Here is a 20,762-nt window from a genome sequence, read left to right on the forward strand (position 1 = left end):
TCAATGTTACATGTATAATATTTTGTATTGTTTTGACATTATTGAGATGAAATGTTTTGATTGTGAACTGAAATTTTTTTGGAATATTTTTTTCTTCATAATATTTGGAATTTTGACTTTTCATCCCCATTCCAGATTTTTTTTTTTTTTAAATTCTGCTTTCCAGCCAGTTCTTCCTTTCCCAGCCCTCCCTGGGGCTTCATATACAAACTAGGATGGATTTTGCTTTCTCTTTCAACCTTGTGGTATCCCAGTTCTGTGTAGATATGACAGTGATTGGCTCTTTGTAAATATCTAATGCATAGATTGGATTGCTAGTGAGTCTACCACAAAGGGTAAGGACAAAGGCTGTCTCTTGGACAAGGCAACACCAGACAAATAGGTTTCAAACCTCCCTAGAGCATTCATATAACAGCATAACCTAAGGGCTGAATTCTGCATCTTTCCCAACCACACATGGATGCTTCTTTCTCATCGCTCCCTTTAACTGTAAACAACAAGAGCTCTTCTCTTCCTTGGGCTCACTTGGAGGGGAAGAGTTAATACATGAGGGAAGAAGGGGGTTGTGCTTTTGGTTTTTTAGGGTGCTCAGCTGGGACTCTCCGGTTGAGGTTAGAAGGCCAAGAGCCACGTTTGTTGTTCTCCTTGAAGCCCTGTAACTCCCAGTGGAGCAGAGGACTTTCTTCCTGCTCTCCAGCCGACACATGGCCGACTGCCCCAGGCTCTGTTGCCTTTGCTGACCGTGAGTGAGTTCAAAGCCTACACATCCCAGCTGTCTGCGATTAGAACAGTGATTAGTTCAATAACACAGAGGGTCCCAGGATGCTTCTCTCAAGTGGAACAGGGGGAGGAGGACCCAGTTCCTAAATCTGGAGCGAGAGAGAGAGAGAGAGGTAAGCAGAGTCAGAATGAGCTCTCTCCTGACATCTGGTGGTGAGCTGTGGAAAAGGACTTCAGGGGCTGATCTCGTTTGCATGGACACACCCACCCTGCCTAGTATGATGGGACTGCTGGCCCAAATGGTCACTTTGGCTGCTGTGGGATCCCCAGTATCTTCGTTATTGGGGCAGGAGTAGTAAAGTGTTGTTATCCTGGTTATGTGAATCAAGGACAGTAGAACTGTACTTGGTATTTTATAATGGAGGGACTTGCACTCAACTAAGTAGCACTCGCTAGGCAAGGGGCATGGGTTCCAAAACCCAGTGAATTGAGAGAGGCTGGGGACAGGTATTTGTACCAGTCAGTGTGGGCCCCTTCTGAGGGCCTTAAACACCATTTTGACTCTGCCTATATCCAGTGTGCAATAACAGAGCTAATTTTGACTCCATGAGGAGTCTTGTTACATGCTGCAGAGCTGAAATCACTGATATCTGGGTCTAAACATTAAATCTACTTTGAGCTAGTAGTGTACTAGCACCAAGGCTCCCCTACTACCACCTAAAATCACCTAGAGCTGAAGTCACTAAAAAGCCGAGATTGCTGAGAGCTGTGTTAAGTGCAGTGGGACTGAAGACAAGTTGGTGAGCGGCTAGCAGAGAGGAGCGGATAGCGGAGAGGTGAGGCGGGCGAGCGGAGCGTATAGCAGGCCAGCTGGTGGAGCAGTTTGGAGAGGTGTGGTGAACGGAGTGGATAGCAGGGCGGCTGGTGGAGTGGCGCGGAGAGGCGGGCGAGCAGAGCATATAGCAGACTGGCTGGTGGAGCAGTTCGGAGAGATGTGGTGAGTGGGAGCGGATAGAAGGGTGGCTGGTGGAGCAGCGCGGAGAGGAGAGGTGAGGCGTGACGAGCGGAGAGGATAGCAGGGTGGCTGGTGGAGCGGCGCAGAGAGACGTAGCGAGCAGAGCGGATAGCAGGCGGCTAATGGAGCGGCTCAGAGAGGTGGGGCGTGGTGAGCGGAGTGGATAGCAGGGTGGCTAGTGGAGTGGTGCGGAGAGGTGAGGCATGGTGAATGGAGAGGATAGCAGGGCGGCTGGTGGAGAGGTGTGGCGAGTGGAGAGGATAGCTGGGTGGCTGGTGGAGCGGTGCGGAGAAGCGTGGTGAGTGGAGTGGATAGCGGGCGGCTAGTGGAGCGGCGCGGAGAGGTGGGGCCTGGTGAGAGGAGTGGATAACAGGGTGGCTAGTTGGAGCGGCGCGGAGAGGTGAGGCGTGGCGAGTGGAGAGGATAGCAGGGCGGCTGGTGGAGCGGTTCGGAGAGGTGTGGCGAGCGGAGTGGATAGCAGGGCGGCTGGTGGAGCGGTTCGGAGAGGTGTGGCGAGTGGAGTGGATAGCAGGGCGGCTAGTGGAGCGGCGCAGAGAGGTGGGGCGTGGTGAGCGGAGAGGATAGCAGGGTGGCTGGCGGAGAGACACGGCTGGCGGTGAAGACTGCAGCAGAACCCCACGGAGAGGCCTGGCAATCGGCCATCAAGCCGAGAGCGGAACATGCGAGATGCCCCCACTCCATTCCCAGGCCTCCATCCACTTCCACCCAGGCTGGGAGGTAAACTCTGCAGAGGAACTTCTGAACCCTGGGGGCTGCACTGACCAAGGTCAGAAACTGTGAGTGAGGTGACTGTTGGGTTGCTGGACTTAAGACCCTGAGGGGAAAAGGACACTGCCCAACTTACTTGGGGGAGGGTCTTTTGCTCATGGTTTGTGTAATGAATCCTGTTTGTGGTGTTTCCCCAACATAATGCCGCATTGTTTCCCTCCTTTATTAAAAGGATTTTGCTACACTCAGACTCTGTGCTTAAGAGAGGGGAAATATTGCCTCCTAGAGGCACCCGGGGGGTGGTATGTAATTGTCCCAGGTCACTGGGTGGGGGCTCCAGCCGGTTTTGCATTGCGTTATTGGAACGGAACCCCTAGATACAGAACCCGGCCCTTGTTGCTGCCAACTCAGACAGGCAGGAGGGTTACAGATACCTAGGGCCTTTTCGTGCGGGTTCTAATACCACCCTCCCTTCTCTTTAAAGCCCAAAATGAGCTGCAGCCTGGATCCCAGAGCTGGCCACTTGCCTGCATTCCTGAGAGAGCTCCTCTGGTTTCCCCGGTGAAGTCTGTTCTTACCCTGAACCTGCATTCCCCTGCTCGGTTTTGTGAGCTTAGCCAGCCAGTGAGGATGACAATAGTGAAAAGGAAACAACTTTCCTGACCTTCAGCGGTGCAGCCCGAGAGACACCGGGGATGGACCATTGCTGAGTTATTTATTCACAGCACAGAGAGAGCTGTAGGGTGGATGGGTTACCTGGTACAGGCAGTTTGCACTCATGTCTACAAGCTGTTAGGCATTCACGTGTCTTGGTGCTGGGTGCATAAAAAAAAGTCAATAAACACCTCAGTATAATATGCTTTTATGTCCCCCTGGTGAGTAACTGATTCCAGCCATCTCATGCTGGGCACTGTTCGCCCTGGTCAGTCTGCGGATGGAGGACCTCCCGGGCACTGCAGGAAGGGGGGCTGGTGATCCAGAAGGAGGTGCTCTTCCCTGAGCCGAGGATCCATTGTGGCATTGGGTGACTGCCACTGGAGGTGGGAAGGGGGGAAATGTGACTGGGGTCTCTGCCTCTCCCTCCATTTATTCGTGACCCTGGCTTTTAGGGAAGGGAATGGGAATGAAGGAGGGGGAGATGAGCATCCGGCACAGCCTTGAGCCGCGCCTCACTCTGCTGTGCTGTGTCCCTTACATTTACAAACAACAGCCTTGCAGAGCTCCGAGACCTGAACCCAGATCACTAAGCCAGCGGGGACCAAAAATTGTAACCGGCTGCTGTTTGTTCTCTCACTTGTGTTAATCGACCTGGGAGGTCAGTCAATCTGTCTATTCATCCATGTCTCGCAGTGTTTTATACTGCTGCCCATCACTACAATATCCGAGCACCTTCCATGTAAAATTGGTAGCAATAGCCATGTCCCTAGTGGACTTCATGGAGGTCTTAGTCCTCTTCCAAGCTACCACCACTGGTTTCCTTGTTGGTGCTCTTAGCAAAGACCATGGAGGCTGACCTACCCTGCCCCTCCAGACCAGGGCTGAGGTATCTTGGCTTAGAGAATCTGCACAGGATCCAACCCATGTTGTACCTATTCCAAGGAGAGAGATCCCATCTAGGGTCACCTCCAACCTGGCACTGGTGAGATGGGAGACACTGAATTCCTCTTCCATTGAGTGTTGCTGTTCACTTCAGCCTAAGGTCCTAAGTTCTCACTCTGTGGGTGCCTGGGATGGTGTCAGCAGAGGAGAGAAGGGGGAAGGCGAATCCCAGGCATCCCCGATGGCTGGGGTGGGGGACACAGACACATACATGTGTACTGGGGGATGGGGGGGTTATGGTCATGGCCGAGGAGGGATCTCAGAGGAACACCATGTGTCATTTTGTGTAGGGCCAGGTAATCCCTGGGACAGCCCTGCTTCAATGTGATTTCTGAATAGCCCCCGGTATGGCTCTTTGTTAGTGAAGTAGGTGCTGGGTTGGTAACCCTGCCGTCTGACATGATTCATCAACAGGACAGGGGCAGCAGCAAGGCTGCCTTGATCCATGGGCAGCATGCGAGAGCCGTTCAGGCTCATTTCCTTTCAGCGCTTGGCTCTAGCTGCCCGCTGGCAGTGCCAGTTGGGACCAAGACCTTTCCCCCTCCGGGACTGAGACCAACTTTCATTTGCTCATGGACCACCGCACAGGTTTCCCCCCTCCCCCCCACCCCTGCATCCTAATGTGTCTTTAGGGAAACAAAAATCCTCTTTCTCTTATTAACAGTGCCCCCGAGCTGCTCATTCAGAGGGGTAGACAACTATGCATAATGGAGCCATTGTTGGGGCAGATTTCCCATCCTACCCCAGGAGAAATAATTCCCCTGCTGCTTTCTCCCAGGCCTAGTTAATCGGGCATTGCCACTGACGTTCAGCAGCATGGTGGCCTGAGGCAGCCCTGTGAAAAGCCAGCAGGCAGGTCTGGAGCCAGGGGCTGCTGTTTGGAGCCTTGCGTCCCTCGTCTCAGGGCCAACCTCTGAGGTTAACGCTGGGCATAAGGGAAGAATGGGCTCCCGAAGAACTGGGCAGTGAATGTGAGCGGGAGTCATGGCGGTAACAGGCAGGATTCTTCTCCCCACTCCCAGGGAGCCCTCGCGTCAGTACCCTGGTTCTGGAAGGGTGCCAGCAGCAAGCCTTGCTCAGCCACTTCACCCTGGCGGCCTGCCCACGCTGAGCCGAATTCAGTCGTGCTCTTTGTCCCCTGAAGGACTGAAAAGAAACGAGGGACAGATTTGGCGATGGGTTTTGTGAGGGGAAGGAGCTTAAATACCAGACAAGTGCCTTCGGGCTTGTCTACACTAGAAAGTCCTATTGCTTTAACTATACCGGTATCATTAAAGATGCACAAACACCACACCCCAGTGTGGACAGTTATATCAGTATAAAACTGCTTAGATGTATAGCTGTTCCCGTACAGGAAGGGAAATCGCCATCACCTTTATACTGGTATAACTGGGTCTATACTACGGCTTTTACCTGCATAAATATATCAGTAAGATATCACACCTCTAACCAACAGAACTATACTGGGAAAACTTGTTATGTGTAGCCGAAGGCTTAGAAATCTAGTTTCGCTCTAGTTAGATAAAGATAATGAACAGAGCACTCCCTAAGGGAGTCTGACCCTTCCCAGTCCCAGGTTGCTCTTGGAACCCATCTTCCTAACAGACAAGTCATGTTTAGGGTTACCATACGTCCGGATTTTCCCGGACATGTCCGGCTTTTGGGGGCTCAAATCCCCGTCCGGGGGGAAATCCCCAAAAGCCGGGCATGTCCGGGAAAATCGGGAGGGAGGGAGGGAGATAGGGCTCGGCCGGGGCCGGGGGCATGGTGCCGGGCCGGGAGCCGGGCCGGGAGCGTGGTGCCGGGCCGGGGTCCAGGGGCGCGGTGCCGGGCCGGGGTCGCAGTGCCGGGCCGGGCTGGGCGTGGGGCCGGGCGGGGAGCCGGGGGCGTGGTGCCGGGCCGGGGTCCAGGAGCCGGTCTGGGGTTGCGGGGCCGGGAGCCGGTCCGGGGGGTGCGCTGGGCCGGGGGGTGCGCGGGGCCGGGAGCCAGTCCGGGGTCACGGGGCCGGGGGGCCGGGCCCGCGGGGTTGGGAGCCGGTCCGGGGTCGCGGGGCTGGGCCGCCGGGGGGTGCGCCGGACCGCCGGGGGCCGGCAGTGCTGGGCGAGCCGGGGGTGGGCGGCCGGGGCCGGCACCCCAGGGCCCGAGCCGACCCAGGCTGGAGCCGCCGGGGGGGCCAGCCTGGGCCGCACCTCCTCCCCCCACACCCCCTTACCTGCTTCAGGCTTCCCGCGAATTAAATGTTCGCGGGAAGCAGGGGAGGGGGCGGAGACTTTGGGGAGGGGGCGGAGTTGGGGCGGGGCTGGGGGCAGGGCCGGGGCCCCGTGGAGTGTCCTCCATTTGGAGGCACAAAATATGGTAACCCTAGTCATGTTACTTCAGGGAAGAGGGTTCAAAAGACCATCACAAGCTCTGACCAAGAGTCTTCCTCAACATGGTGTGCCTGCCAGGTCAGGGTTGACGTACAATGACATGGGGCAGCTGGGGGATGTTGCCCTACTGGTGTCCATGCTGTCCCGTCTCTGCCGTCAAACCGTACGGCTGGAGTCTCCCAGGCTGTCAGTTCAGCACCTTTCACCAGCAATACATTTACACAGGGCAGGAAGAGTTCCTTTATTAGAACAGACAGATGGTAACTAGCAGGGGAAACTGAGGCATGGCCAGGCCTCTTAGTCTAGTACTTCCCTCCTTATGGGGGGCAGGAGTAACGTGCCCCACTGGTCCTGCCTCCCACACCTGTCACCTCCTCATTGAGGGCCCTGTGAGAAGCAGGTGCCAGTGGTGTGGTGCAGCACTTCCAGGGGTATTTATTGTGCGCTGGGTCCACTGAAAAGTTTTGTAGGGCGTCACCTGCTCTTGTGCTGAGCCCAAGAAGCTGGGTGAGATGAGGCACTCGCTGGGAAAGAGGCATCCATTCAGGACTCCGGCAGAGGCCCAGGCTGCGCTTCAGGGGGACCTCTCCTTACGCAGGGGTTAAATTCTGGACCCTTTCCATGGCCAAGAGCAGGCGAGGGGAGCAGGGAAAGCAGCCCAGCGTGATCAAGGGCTGTGCTGAGGGTTGGCACCTGCCAGCTGGCACAGCTGAATGGTGGCTGTGAATGACCAGAGGAAGGCAGGCTACTCACGCAGCGCTAATCCTCCCCTATGGAGGTCACCCCCCACTGCCTTTCTGAGCCATTGTTGTTGGGCCCTCTGCCCTTCCCCCACACTTGGAGCAGCAACGAAGGGAAGTGGTGAAACAGTGTTCAAATTCCCAGGGAATGCGGGGGTGTCTTTAATATTCAGTTTGAGCGTTCACCTTTGTTCCACTTAGGATGTCTCCTTGGGAAATGCTAATGCACAAAGCAGGGCCCAGCAAGCCATGCCTGAGAGGGCTGTACTGGTAACTGAATTAGCTAAGTGAAAAACCTTGAGCCAAGACATTTGCATGGGCATCTTCTGTCCTATGCCCTGCCAAAGCAATATCACCGGGCTGCCCGCATTCTAGCTGGCTGCATTATGTTAGAAATGAATATGGTCTATTGCAAACAAACGGTGGCTCCATGCATGAAGTTTGGAGTGATTGTTTTGAAAGAGTGATGGATGAGGAGAACTCAGTGGAGGAATTAAGAACATGTCCACCAGACTCTGGGGCATGATAGATTGCATTCTAGAGGAAGAGCTTGCAGAGGCACTCTAAGAAAAGGGAGAAAGCACGTGGGCCGGACAAAGTACCGGGGAGATGCAGTGGCATCATTGGGAAGGTATCAAGTATCTTACAGGTTTGTTTAATGTTATTCTTAAGAAAGGGAAAATGCCGGATGAATGGTGTAAAAGCTTTGTGATGCCTGTTGTTAAACATAAAGGCAAAATCACACTGAGTGCCAATTATTGCCCGGTTAAGCTGAAGTCACATGCTATGAAAGTAAGGGAGACGATTACGAAAAGTGTCTATGTTAAATGGTTGGAATTTGGCAAGGCCAGTATGGATTCATGCTGGGAAGGAGCACGACTGATGCCATGTTTGTGCTACGAATCTTCATGGAGAAGTTCAGAGAACAAAAGATGGCCACTGGGTCTGGTCTTTGTGGACCTGGAGAAGGCGCAGGCTTATGTACCAAGGTGTCCATGGCAGAGGTGTGCCAGAAGGATATGTCCATCTTATCCAGGATATGTATGGTGGAGTGACTCTGTAGTCAAAACTACCTGGGGCTCCAGTCGAGAATTTCCAGTCGATGTCGGCCTACATCCGGGTTCAACATTGAGTCTCTTTTTGTTTGCGGTTGTCGTGGCTGTGATAAGTGAGAATCTACGGGGGGAGCTGCCTTGGAACACATGGTTGGTTGATGATTTAGTGATTCGTGCGGTAGATCATGAGACCCTGCAAGCCGACTTTAAACCGCAGCAACATCGTTTGGAGTGGGCTGAGCTTAGAAGAACATAAGTAAGTCTGAGGCTGTGATAACTGCGGGAGGAGGGCTCCTCATAAAGGAATCACTGGCAGAGAGCTGAAAAGCATGAAAGAATTTAAATACCTAGGCTCCGTGGTTGCTGGTGATGGTGCCATTCTGAGTGATGCCCAGTATTGTACTAACCCTACCTGGTGCAAGTGGTGGGAGCATGACCCCGGTTGTCTGGGACAAAAAGATGCCAATAAAGGTAAAAGGTAGAGTGTATAGAACTGTAATTCGACCCATCTTAATGTATGGGACAGAATTATGGCCGGCCAGAGGGAAGGAAATCAATATGCTCGCCACCACGGAAATGAAGATGTTGAGGTGGTCAAATGGTTGGACACTCCCTGGTAGGTTGTAAGGGGCCAAATGTGTGTTGCTCCAGTTGCAGACAAGTGGAGGGAGGCTAGGCCACACTGCTGTGGGCATATCTAGCAGAGACCTGAGAGCTGTATTGGTAGGATGGCTCTTGCAATGATTGTGGACACAAGGTGACCAAGGTGGGGGAAACCAAAGACTCAGTACATGGATCAGATATCAGTGGAGCTCTGAGAGATCAATCGGCACAACAGCCTGGTGTATGATCATGAGTATTGGAAGACGGCTATAAAAGTCACTGACCTCGAATGGGAAAGTGGTCAGGAAGAAGACGACGACAACAACGGCCGTTAGCTGGGGGGTTTGGCAGCTGGGAAAGCACGGGAGGTGGTTTAGGAGGTAGCTAGCACCTGGATACAGTGGAGGGCTTTGGCACTCTGGAGACGACACAGCTCTTCTTTCCCTCCCCCTTGTGTGGAGAGTTGGAGGAGACTCAAATTTTTGTGGACTAAGGCTTGAATTTAGAATTTCCAACCTTGACCTCAGCTGTCTGCCCCACTCCAGTATTCAACCCAGCCTTTGCTGGTGCATAAATACAACTAGTTTAATCATGTTGCTATTTGAATTGTCACTGGTAGGCTTCAGGGTCAATCATGTCAGATGAAGGGTAGCAATTCACATCCCTCCGAGCTATTGTTTCATGCACATTTGTAGGCTTGGGAAGAGGGCACTGCATCAGTTGACACATGATGGGAAAGGTTAATTCGGAGCCCAAAGGGCTAGAAATGTGGTTGTGTTGCAACTGAAAGCCCCTTAGGTTCTGCAGCAGTGAGCTGACTTTGTGACTGCAGAACCACAGAAAGCCAGACGTCCTGCCGGCAGCTTGCAGAGCGGCTGTGCATGTTGGAAGCATGCTGGAGCGTGTGCTTCTCTGTATAAAGCACATGCATCTTGTGGGTGAGACTAACACAGAGATCCTGCCCACTGGCCATCAAGGGGGGTCCCCTTGTGCTTTGTGTAGGAGTAGAGTTGTTAGCTTCAGTGTCCAACGCAAGCATGATATTCATGCTGCCTACAACTCCCCTGTAGTTTCCACTCTGCATGTATCTTCTCTTCCCCTCCTCAGTTCCAGAGCACCGATGCTGGGTGGTTCCACCCCATAGGCAGCTCTCTAGCCCATATATACACATACGCGAGCTCTGATCAGTGCTTTGAGACCCTTTGTCTGGAAGGCACTACTCCAAAGCCCATTGGAATCGACAGCGAGATGTCTGGGTCTGGATCAGGCTTCATGTGAATCACCATCTCTGGCCTCTCTCACGAGGTTGTCATGTGGCTTAAGCACTTTGGGATCCAGGGATGCTATAGGAGGCAAAGTGTTTTCCTTACGTCCAGCTGCCCCTCACTACAACGCACTGTGCTACCTCGCTACCCTGAGCTGGGCATGTCAGTGTCATGGCCACACCTGAAACAACCCAAGAAAGCCAGAGCAGTGGGTGTAGGGGAACAATGACTCCATATCTAGCGCTCGCCTCCCTTCGTAGCCCAGTGCCATGCTAGGATCGTAGCGCCCAAACGTCCTTTACAACAGTCACAATGATCTGAAGCCCCCTGTGAGAACTCCTTAGCAGCTCCCCCGGAAAGTGGCTCTGGCTGTTCACCGTTACCCCAATGACTCATCCCCTGGTGCGGTCTCTTGCCCGGTGAGTGAATTGCTCAGCTGCATCCGAGGCAGACTGCGTAACTGGAGTGCCGTCCCTAGGGAGGGGCAGTTCTGCAACGAGAGAGCTGCCCCTCGGCTTGGCCCCTTTCGGCATCCGCATCCGTTGTTATTTCTGTGGCCCCAGAGGTGTGCGTGGGGCTTTTCAGGCGAAGAAGAGATTAAAGGAGAAATCCGCAGTCTCTGCCCCCTAAGCATGTTAGTCTAAATCTGCCCCTTGCCTTCCTTCCCCATTGCAGCCCAAGGTGCAGTTGCCTGTTCATTATGCAGCCCTCCGTCCCATTGGGGCTGTCGGTGTGATGCAGATGCTGCTGAAGGCTTCTCACAAAGATGCTAGACTGAGCCAAGACCAGGTGAGCAGGGGCCTTTCCCTATACGTGACGGGGGTAGTGAATTCTTGTAACACGGGCCTGGCTTGGAGGCCAGACTTGGCACTAAGTGAATGCCATGGGCTACGGGGCTGGACCAGGGCAGCCTGAAACGTGTCTCTCCCTCTCTATGTCTGAGGCCCACGTTCCCTGGGGGTGCTACATGAAAGGTGTCACCAGCCCCGCCGAGGCTTTGCTTTCCTTCTGCCCTCTCCGCAGGACGGCCGCACTCCTCTCTTTCTTGCCGTGGAAGCTGGGAATCTGGGAGTCTGTAAGGAACTGCTTTCCACGCACGCCGAGGCCCAGCTGAGCGCACAGGAAAAGGTACGGGACACACGCCCAGCCCACCGCTGACACCGCAGCACGCCCTCCGGGCAGTTGGTTTTGTGTCTTCCTCACTGCTGCATCACCAGAGGCTGGAGAGATCAAACTCTATCTAAGAGCTAGCCTGAGTCCTCTCAACTCACTCCCCATATGCCACTCACCAGCCTTCCAATGGACACACTTGGGGCCAGATCCTCAGCTGGTGGAAATCGACGTAGCTCCATTGACCCCAATAGAGCTATGCTGTTTTACACCAGCTGGCGCTTACAGTCCGTCAGAGGAATAAACCTCTCTGCAGATTTCGTGCCTGTTTCCTGCTCTTGGGCCTCCTCTGCCGGTTCTGAAGAGTCCGTTAACATCTATGCTATGGGCAGACAGGCGAGGAGACAGGGAAAATAGCTTGTGTTCATTTCAGGCCCCATTCGGGGGCATGGGAAGGGGGACTGGTGTTTGCCAAATAGAAAATTTAGGGGGTTAATAGGGAAAAAAAATAAATGTTATTTTCAACTGTGCGTTAAAACAATACAATGAAGAGCAGAAAGAATATTCGGAAAAGTCTCCCAACGTAGCAGCACCATTAGGTGCCTTGGTGTCCGAGGACCCCAGGTCTGGAATTGTAGGCTGGGGTTGATATGTATGGGTAGAGCTCGGGGGGTGGGGGTGGAAATGGAATTGCAGACAATTTGCAGTCGGGCAGGGCTGTGTGAGGGGGGCCCTGTGGAGTAGCTGGAGGTGCTGCAAACTAGGAATGAGATGCATTGGTAGAGCTGTGTGTACGTGAAGCTTGCATGATGCCTGTCCTCTGAGTCAGAGCTGTGCCCTTCGAACGCCCAGAACAAGGTAACCTTTCAGTATTCTGCAACGGATCTACTAAGCAATTCTCCAAAGGGAAAACCTGAACATCTGTGCGGTGGTGGCACCAGTGGCAGATTAACAGGCCTGTGCCCAGGGGCTCCGGCCAATTTTGGGCCCCCAGGAGTGCCAGAATGTGTGTACAAAGGGGAAGGGCCATCAGCATTGGGACTGTGGCCCCACCCCTGCTCCTCCTCTTCCCACCGAGACCCCACCCGCTGGCCAGGCTGGAAGCCAGAGCTGGGCTGTTGTAAGAGTTGCCCAGGGAGCCTGAGCTGCCGTGGGGAGCTCCAGACCTTCCACTTTCCCTGGGTGGGGTGCTGGGGTGCCCAAGAACAGGCCCCAGCCCATGTGCCCCTCTCAGGGCAAGTGGAGGGGGCTCCCCACAGTGGCCCAGGCTCCCTGGGTGGCTCTTACCAGGGCCCAGTCTGGCTTCCAGCCTGGCCAGAGGGTAGGCTCTCGGGGGAATTGGAGGAGCAGGGGGAAGGGGCCCATGGGAGGTGTGGCGAGCTAAATGTTCTTTATGCTCAGGGCCCCAATAAATCTTAATCTGCCTCTGGGCGGCGGGAGTGTGACTGGAGCAATGTTAGCCACAGATAATGGGTGACTAATAACCAAACATACAAAAGACAATGCCAGTATTCAATGAACCAGAGTAATATGTTCTATAGCTCCCGAGGTATCAGGGTTATTGGGGATAGTGACAGGACACAAATCAGTCACAATTTTCTGCATGATTGACGATTGATTGATAGGCAAAGCGTTGCTTGTTCATTACAGAGATACGGGGACACTGTGCTGCATGCAAGCTGTAGGAAAAGAGATGTGGAAGTTACCAAAATCCTAGTGGAGTATGGAGCTGTGGTGGATTGCCAGAATGTGAGTATAAAATACGCAAAGCTTGGTTTTGTGAGCACAAGTTTTGCCTTTGCTATCATCAGAGCTGAGCAGAGTCCCCGAATAGGTGATCAATTGTAAAAACAAATGTTGCTTCTCTCTCTTTGTGACTCCTTCGTGTTTGCTTTGTACAAATACTGGAGTGATTAGGTTTCACTAGCATGAATCCTCACAAGAAGCAAGTTTTATGCTCAGTTCCTAAATATTTTCTAAAAATGAATTTCAAACTAGGTCTGGTTTTAATTAGAGCTGTGAGGATAACAGATTTTTCAGTTCACAGGCAATTCCGAAAAATCAGGGAAGGAAATAGTTTTGGGTAAACCCAAAAACTATTTTAATAAGATGTTTCAGCAAATGGAAAAGACAAAAAAAAAAAAAAAAGTTTGTTTCTGGTCAAACAAAACATTTCATTTAGACAAAATGGAAACATTTGGTTCCAGTTAAACCATTTTACATTTTTTTGATTCTTTAAGAATATTAAAGGAAATTTTTAAACAAAAAGTAATTTCAAACCCCAAAATGGAAGAGTTTCATTTTGAAAATGTCTAAATGCATTTTTTGTAGAATATTTTTGACCGAAACAATTCACTAAAATCAATACAAATTCACAAAATGTTTCAATGTTGCCAAATCCACATTTTTCACTGAAAAGAGGTTTCAGGCAAAAAAATTTTTTGCCCAGCTCTAGTTGTAATATTCAAAATCTGTGTAGTATTGGTTAGTTACATAAGTCATCCAATCACAGAACAGAAAGAATTTCATGTGATTTATGTAACAAACATTCATTGTGAATGATTCCTATGGGGGACGTCAAAGGATAAATTCAAGAAGGTTGTGATCTGCTAATGAAAGCTCAAGAAACCAATCATTACTTATGAATTATTTGCTCAGTTCTATAGCCTACAACCTCGGATAACCAAAGGCTTTGGGGAAAGATTGGTAGTTATCTAATGAAAGGTCAAGATCAAAATGATATGCTGAGTATGATATACTGAATAGTCACAAAAAGAAGAACAGGAGTACTTGTGGCACCTTAGAGACTAACAAATTTATTAGAGCATAAGCTTTCGTGGACTACAGCCCGAAGAAGTGGGCTGTAGTCCACGAAAGCTTATGCTCTAATAAATTTGTTAGTCTCTAAGGTGCCACAAGTACTCCTGTTCTTCTTTTTGCGGATACAGACTAACACGGCTGTTACTCTGAAACTGAATAGTCAGTCCTCACCATACGTGCCATTGGAAAGTCAGTGCTACTGTTAGTACCCAAGAGAGGGCAAGCAGAATCTGCCTCCCCACACCACAGGCTGTCCAAGTTGTAATATAACATTACATTCAAAATTATGTTCTTTGATATTAAGGTAGAAGTATGTTCAGAGGCAGGGCATTCCCAAGGCTAACTGTGTTCCAGCAGCATCACCTTGGTCACTGTGTACTTCCTGTCTATTGAACACAGTCAATAATACTTTAAAATTTACCTTTAAAAAAGAAAACTGGAATAGAAAATACTACATTTCGGCTGTGTGGTTGCTAGATATTTCAACCTTCATGTTGCACTAGCACTAGATGGCAGTGGTTTATATATAATTTTCTGAATCCAAAGCAATCCAGAGCTATTGCCTCTGGTGGGGGCGTGGGGGGGCGTTCACAAACTCTATGTAGCTTCACCAATGGAGTTTAAAGTCCTGAATCCAAGGCATAAGCCAAAGGTTCTTCAGCTTTTCGGCTTTCTCTCCTGAGACGCTTTTAAACTGTGAAGGCTCCTGGACTTGCAGCTTTAACTTGAGGTTTCTTGAATCAAAAGTTCCTTGACATGGAAGTATTCAACTAGCTGAGTTTACCAGCTCATTAATAGACTAAATTATCCTTTAAAAATCCACCCTGTAACTGCATGCATGCTGAAAATGAATTTACTATCGATGATAGAGATAATGTGCCTGTATGAAATTAGTGATGTTAAATGTTTGCAGCTTTAATACTGAACTAATTTTCTTCACGCTTATTTTCAAGTCTCCCTGGCCATGACTGCACTAGGAATCTGTTAGTCTTTAAGGTGCCACCAGACTCCTTGTTGTTTTTGCACTAGGAACATTGATACAAGTTGATTAGCAACAGAGCAGTTGCATCATCACTTACCAACAGTGTAGGTGTGATGCCCGCCATGTTGGCATCATAATATACTGGTTGATCAAACCAGTGACCTCCGGAGCTAAAAGCCTGAGTAGCTATAGCTTGAACTAAAGAGGCAAGGCTCCCTAGCCGGGGCTGAAACAGACTCCTATCCTCTGGATCGGGCACAGAGGTTTTCCCGTCCTGCGAATATTTTCGAGAGTTCAAAATTTGTCCTGTCTCGAATTGGGATGAAAAGTCAAAATCTCAAAAATGTTCACGAACCAAAAAACTTGCTTTTTTTAAATTTCCATTTTGGGTTATTCGAAACACACATTTCAAAACATTTCAATTTCGACTTTTTTCACCGTTTCTCCAGTCTAATTAGCTTAAACTAGAAATCAAAATGTCATTTTGTCCCTAAAAGTCGTTTTGAAACAGAATTTTCCATTTAGGAAAATGTTCAAATGAAACATTTCAACAACTCGGAAACATTTTTCTCAACATTTTTCCAAGTCAGGAAATTTGTTGAACCTGACCCTGTTTCACAAACAGTTTCAGTTTTTATGAATCAGCATTTTTAGATGAAAAATTCCTGACCGGCTCTCCTCACCAGGGGGTTACATAACCACTAACGTAGACAGGACTCTGGAGTTTTTGACCCTGGTTTCAAAGTTGTGGGACCCCTGTTTCATACGGCTTCCAGAGTCTGTAATCAAATGGGGATGATGGAAGAGGTGGGGTTGTTGTTCTTCAACCGTACAATCTTTGTGTGTGTCTCTCTCTCTACGCTATGGATTGAATCCTTCTAGCACCACCATTGTGAAAAGGGTCTAACTATGGTTGTTACCAGTGCAGTTTCACGTAGTGGGGCTAAGAATCAGTGAGCACAAATGAGAGGGGTCCATCACTCTTGTCAGGTTCACAAAAGTCAGGGATTGAGGCAGACTCTGTGGGTAAGGGAAGCGTGTTACCAGCTGGGGGCCAATAACCTTCCCCCAAATTATTCGTTCTCTTCCTTGTCTTCTTCTCTAATAAACCCAAAGATGCAGAAAATAAGGAAAACACCTGTTCCAAAGAGCTGTGCGATCCTTTGCGAGGTCCTTTCAGGGATCCCAGAAGAAAATGGTCTCTGACAAGAAGTTTATTTTGCATTAAAACTTTCAGGACTAACTTAAACAGTCAAATAAACAAAGCAATTTTGTAGAACTGCAAGGCCAAAAGGTCCTGGGTTATTTATAAAGGGCCCTTAAGTGAATTAGGCAAAATGCCAAGATAAATCTAGTCTGCCAGCATTCCAGAACCAGGCCAGACTTAGCACTAGCACTTGTCAGCTTTGTGCTGAAATATATTGAAAGGCCCATTAGAGTTCAAATCCACCTTCTCCTTCCAGCGTTTGGCAGAGTAAGGAGGCTGGTTTTAAAAGGAACACATTGATTCGAAGGACAGGTTCCAATGTACAATCACATGTTTACAAACATACTCATTAGAAATGGTTCAAATGACCAGTCGAACAACCCCTATTGATCGTGTTCTCTGGTCGTGTTTCTCTTTGGCAGGAATGCAAGTGCCATTTTCAGTTCTATATTTTCCCCAATAGTTGACGCTATCAACTTTTATCAGAATTATGTGGTTCGGTGGTTCTCAACTGTTCCACACCAGCACCCCAGGTTAGCTAAGAAGGAGAGTGGACCAAATTCAGTGATTAATCCTGGTCACGTGCCACCTGAGGCACATGGCGCATACGCTAAGAAGACCCCAGGTTACAGCAGAATAGATTCGGGGACTCCCTTTTATCTAGCCATAAAGAAAGGGAGGGTGTACAAGACCCGCTGAGACTTGTTCACATACCTCCCCATGGAGTTGAGGACTTGTGACCTAATTAAACGCAGTTCATTGGGATGGCTTCTGAATAGATGTAACTGAGCGAAGAAGTCCACTGTAGTGTATGCTGGAAGCTCTAGCACACCTACTGCCCAAGGAGAGTCTGCTTTAGTTGGAGTGGTGGGATCTGGACTTTTGGAGCAGAAGGCTCCAAGTTCCATCTGTAATTATGACCCAGGAAGTCCTCAGCAGAGGGTCATAGATTCTTTACATAATACAATAAAAGGAAAACAATGGAAGGAATTAATAGGAGCTGGTCTCTGTCAGTGTCACAGTGTACTGGTTTTCGAGGCATTGAGAACATGGGAAATTGCCCAAAGGAAACCACGAGAGTAGGGGTAGATGGTTATCTTTGGGATAATTCAGGGACCATCTTCTTGTTCTGTGTTTGTACAGCGTGTAGCATAGTGAGGTCCTGGCCCACGACTAGGGCTCTTAGGTGCTCCGGTAATACAAATGATCAGTAATAATTCAGAGTTGATCTGCCCCTTGTTGAAAGCCTGATCCAAAGGTCATTGAAACCAATGAGTCTTTCCATAGGCTTCAGTAGGCCTGGGGTGAGAGACCACCGCCAAGAGACTCGTGTCAGGCTGAGAGATTGTCCTGCCTGAGCTGCAAATACATCCTATTTGCTGGAAACCCGTTCTCTGTTTGCACACAGCAGGAGCTGGGTCTACCCAGTTCTGGAACAGTGCTGCATCTCTGAAGGCTGATCCAGCCTTGTTTAGGCCAGATCCTGATCTCCAGACCGTAGCAGCCCCAACGCTACAGGAAGCTACAACCTCACTATCTCCAGGCGTGGTACAGTGACAATGGTTAACCTGGTGATGTCACACTAGGAGATGAAGCTTTTAGGGCAGATGAGTGATGCTTTAGTGCAACACAAGGTGGCCATCTCAGGTACCCAAATTCTCCTGCCCAGTGGGTTATCTGCTTGGGCTAAGGGTGGAGCCGCTGGGCAGCTCAGTTACGCTACACCCAGGACATTCTAATGCCCTTTGTTTTAGGATGAAGGTCAGACTCCTCTACATGTCGCTGCGTGGGAAGGCGATGAAGCCCTGCTGAAGTTCTTCCATCACTGCAAGGCCAATCCTAACGTAGCAGACAAGGTGTGTAAAAGGGGGCGGGGAGTGGGAACTGGCTGACTTAGGGAGTGCTTATTGGGACCACGAGTCCCTTTCTTCTGCACTTCAATACTAAACTGAGAGGTGTAATAGACGGGTGGATGGATGGGTCAATACCGTCAACCAACAGCGCATACAATGTGCAGCACTGCACCATCAGGGTAAACTGCCATTGGCTCATCCCAAGATGGAGACACGGTTACTTAGACATGCCAGAGAGCTGATTAACTCTTTACGGAGCATCCTGAGGGCCCTGTTTGGGTAATTTTGGGACAGCTAGTGGTGTGATATACCTGTGAAACTGGCGGACGCAACACGACTCCTTGAGAGGCACCTTTGATTATAGGGCTTCTGGTGTTAATGGCCTGGAAGTCCTCAAACTTGCATCTGCCTCAGCAGGCAGACAGTCCAAACCAGGAACTTCCCTCCACTCATTAAACTGCATGGTGCTGACGCAAGTGGCTCATTCTCCTCCCCTCCCCCATCCAGGCAGGCAGCAGCCCTAGGCAAGATAAGGGAGAAAAGACTTTCAAGGGCCCATGCCAATCAGCCCAGGAGAACAGCCTTTCCCCTCTTCAGTAAGGACCTGTCTTTTAACTGATTCAATTCAATGAAGACAAAGAGGCACGAGTTGTTGAATGAACTGGTTGATCCTTCATGCAGCTGACTCTGCATACGTCATTTGAGCCTGGTCTACACTGGGGGCGGGGGGGATCAATCTAAGATACGCAACTTCAGCTACGAGAATAGTGTAGCTGAAGTCGGCGTATCTTAGCTCGACTTACCTCCCATCCTCACGGCGCGGGATTGACGGCCGTGGCTGCCCTGTTGACTCTGCTTCCGCCTCTCGCCCTGGTGGAGTTCCAGAGTCGACGGGGAGCGCGTTCGGGGATCGATTTATCGCGTCTAGACGAGACGCGATAAATCGATCCCCGATAGATCGATCACTACCTGCCGATCCAGCAGGTAGTATGGACGTACCCTTGGTTTAGCAGTGCTGTGTGTTGTGGTGGTTTAAATAAATGTTTGGGTGGGCGGTAGTGCTGGTAATAGGTTGGCACCCTTGGCAGGTTGAAGCCATCTAGCCAATGAGAAGTACCCCAAGAACAGCAGTCATGCCAACTTTCCCCCAACTTCCACAGCTTCCGATCCAGGCTTACCCTGGCTAGACAAAGTGTCGTAGAGGCAGATGTTGATCCGTTCCAGCTGAGGGTACGTTCCGGTTAGGCTTGCACACAGGCTCTCTCCCTCCCAAGCACACATTACACTTGCAAAGAAATGCCGGCAGCTCCAGCTGCTTCTCTGGAAACGCTGCTCTCTTTGATGGTTGCAGATGGACCGGTCCCCCTTGCACATTGCTGCAGAACGAGGCCACACCAATGTGGTGGAGTTGCTGATGGAGAAGTTCCACTCCAATGTGCTAGCTCGCACTAAGGTGAGAGAGACACCCACACACCATGTTCCTCTGAGTAGCAGCTGAGCGTATGGGCCAGAGAGGACCAGGACTGGTACCCACTGTTTGGTCGCGGCTCGCAATCTTGAGCTAGACAAAACTGGCTTGGAAATTAGGCCCTTGTTGCCTTAGCTTGGAGCCACACAGCCTCGGCATGTCTATTCACATACAGTGCTGGGAAATGAAGTGTAAAGCCAAGGAATAGGCCGGGTATTAGCCAGCTTTCTCAGTCAGGGGAGTGCAAGTGCATTTCTTTGTCAGGGAGTTGGTTTGTTCAAAGGCGTTTGGGTTGTGGGCACAAAGGTCGCAAAGCTCTAACTGGAATCCACGTGGAAATGTGACATGGGGACACTTCCGTTGTAATACACTGGCTGCGCGTGCTGCCCTCTGGTGGTGGCCCATGGAGCGGATAAAAGCCCTACTGCCAGCTGATGAGGATTCGCCATCATCTCAAGTGAGAGAGGCCAGTGTTTGGGCTGATTTTCTGTTCCATCCCCAGCACTGCCTGTGTCCGCTGTAGCTGTGATGAGCATGTCGCCTGTAGGCCCCCAGCCCTCATTGTAATGTCAGTCACAAGCAACACAAGTGCCAGTGCATTATGACAGCAGCCCAGAAGGTCCCGTACGCCAGAAAGAGCCTATTTCCGGTGCACAGGTGGCAGGGGAAAGCAGGAGACAGCTGTGGTATAGGAATACTATACTGATGAAATTGGAGGGACAAAGGGAGATGGGGCTGGGACATTAGGAGGGGAATGGGAGGCAGGGTCCTTATCTGACCCACTCCACCTTTGGGACTTTTACCCAGCTTCTTGCCTAGCCCAGAGATTCTTGTCATCCTTACTTGCTGCCCATCTTTGCTCCCTGCAGGACGGCAGCACCCTCATGCACGTTGCCTCCGAGCATGGGCACCCGGACACCGCTCTGGCTTTTCTGAAGAAAGGAGTCCTGCTGCACATGCCCAATAAGGTAACTCAGCACGGAGAGTCAGGCAGGGCCAATGTCAGCGGCTACAGCTGCTCCAAAACGTCCGGCTGAAACTTGGATTCGGGGGGATGGAAAACGCCTTTTCAACCAAAATAGAAATGTTCATGAAGGAGATGCAGTGGTGATGTAGCCGTGTTGGTCCCAGGATATTAGAGAGACAAGGCAGGTGAGTTCATAGCTTTTATTGGACCAATGTCTATTGGGGAAAGAGACAAGCTTTCAAGCCACAGAGTTCTTCTTC

At 50.6% G+C, this 20,762-nt stretch overlaps 1 protein-coding gene across 1 annotated transcript in view; it reads left to right on the forward strand.

The window, feature by feature from the left end:
• The window catches only part of LOC128833097 (serine/threonine-protein phosphatase 6 regulatory ankyrin repeat subunit B-like), an 88,103-nt gene that overhangs the window by 19,930 nt on the left and 47,411 nt on the right, over nt 1-20,762 (forward strand). Inside the window, exons 4-9 of the mRNA XM_054021012.1 lie at nt 10,771-10,884; nt 11,119-11,223; nt 12,856-12,954; nt 17,969-18,070; nt 19,419-19,520; nt 20,405-20,503. Of these exons, the coding sequence (XP_053876987.1) occupies nt 10,771-10,884; nt 11,119-11,223; nt 12,856-12,954; nt 17,969-18,070; nt 19,419-19,520; nt 20,405-20,503 (621 nt within the window). The remainder of the gene's footprint in view (nt 1-10,770; nt 10,885-11,118; nt 11,224-12,855; nt 12,955-17,968; nt 18,071-19,418; nt 19,521-20,404; nt 20,504-20,762) is intronic.

The sequence above is a fragment of the Malaclemys terrapin genome, chromosome 2 (assembly GCF_027887155.1).
Source record: "Malaclemys terrapin pileata isolate rMalTer1 chromosome 2, rMalTer1.hap1, whole genome shotgun sequence".
NCBI lineage: Eukaryota > Metazoa > Chordata > Testudines > Emydidae > Malaclemys > Malaclemys terrapin.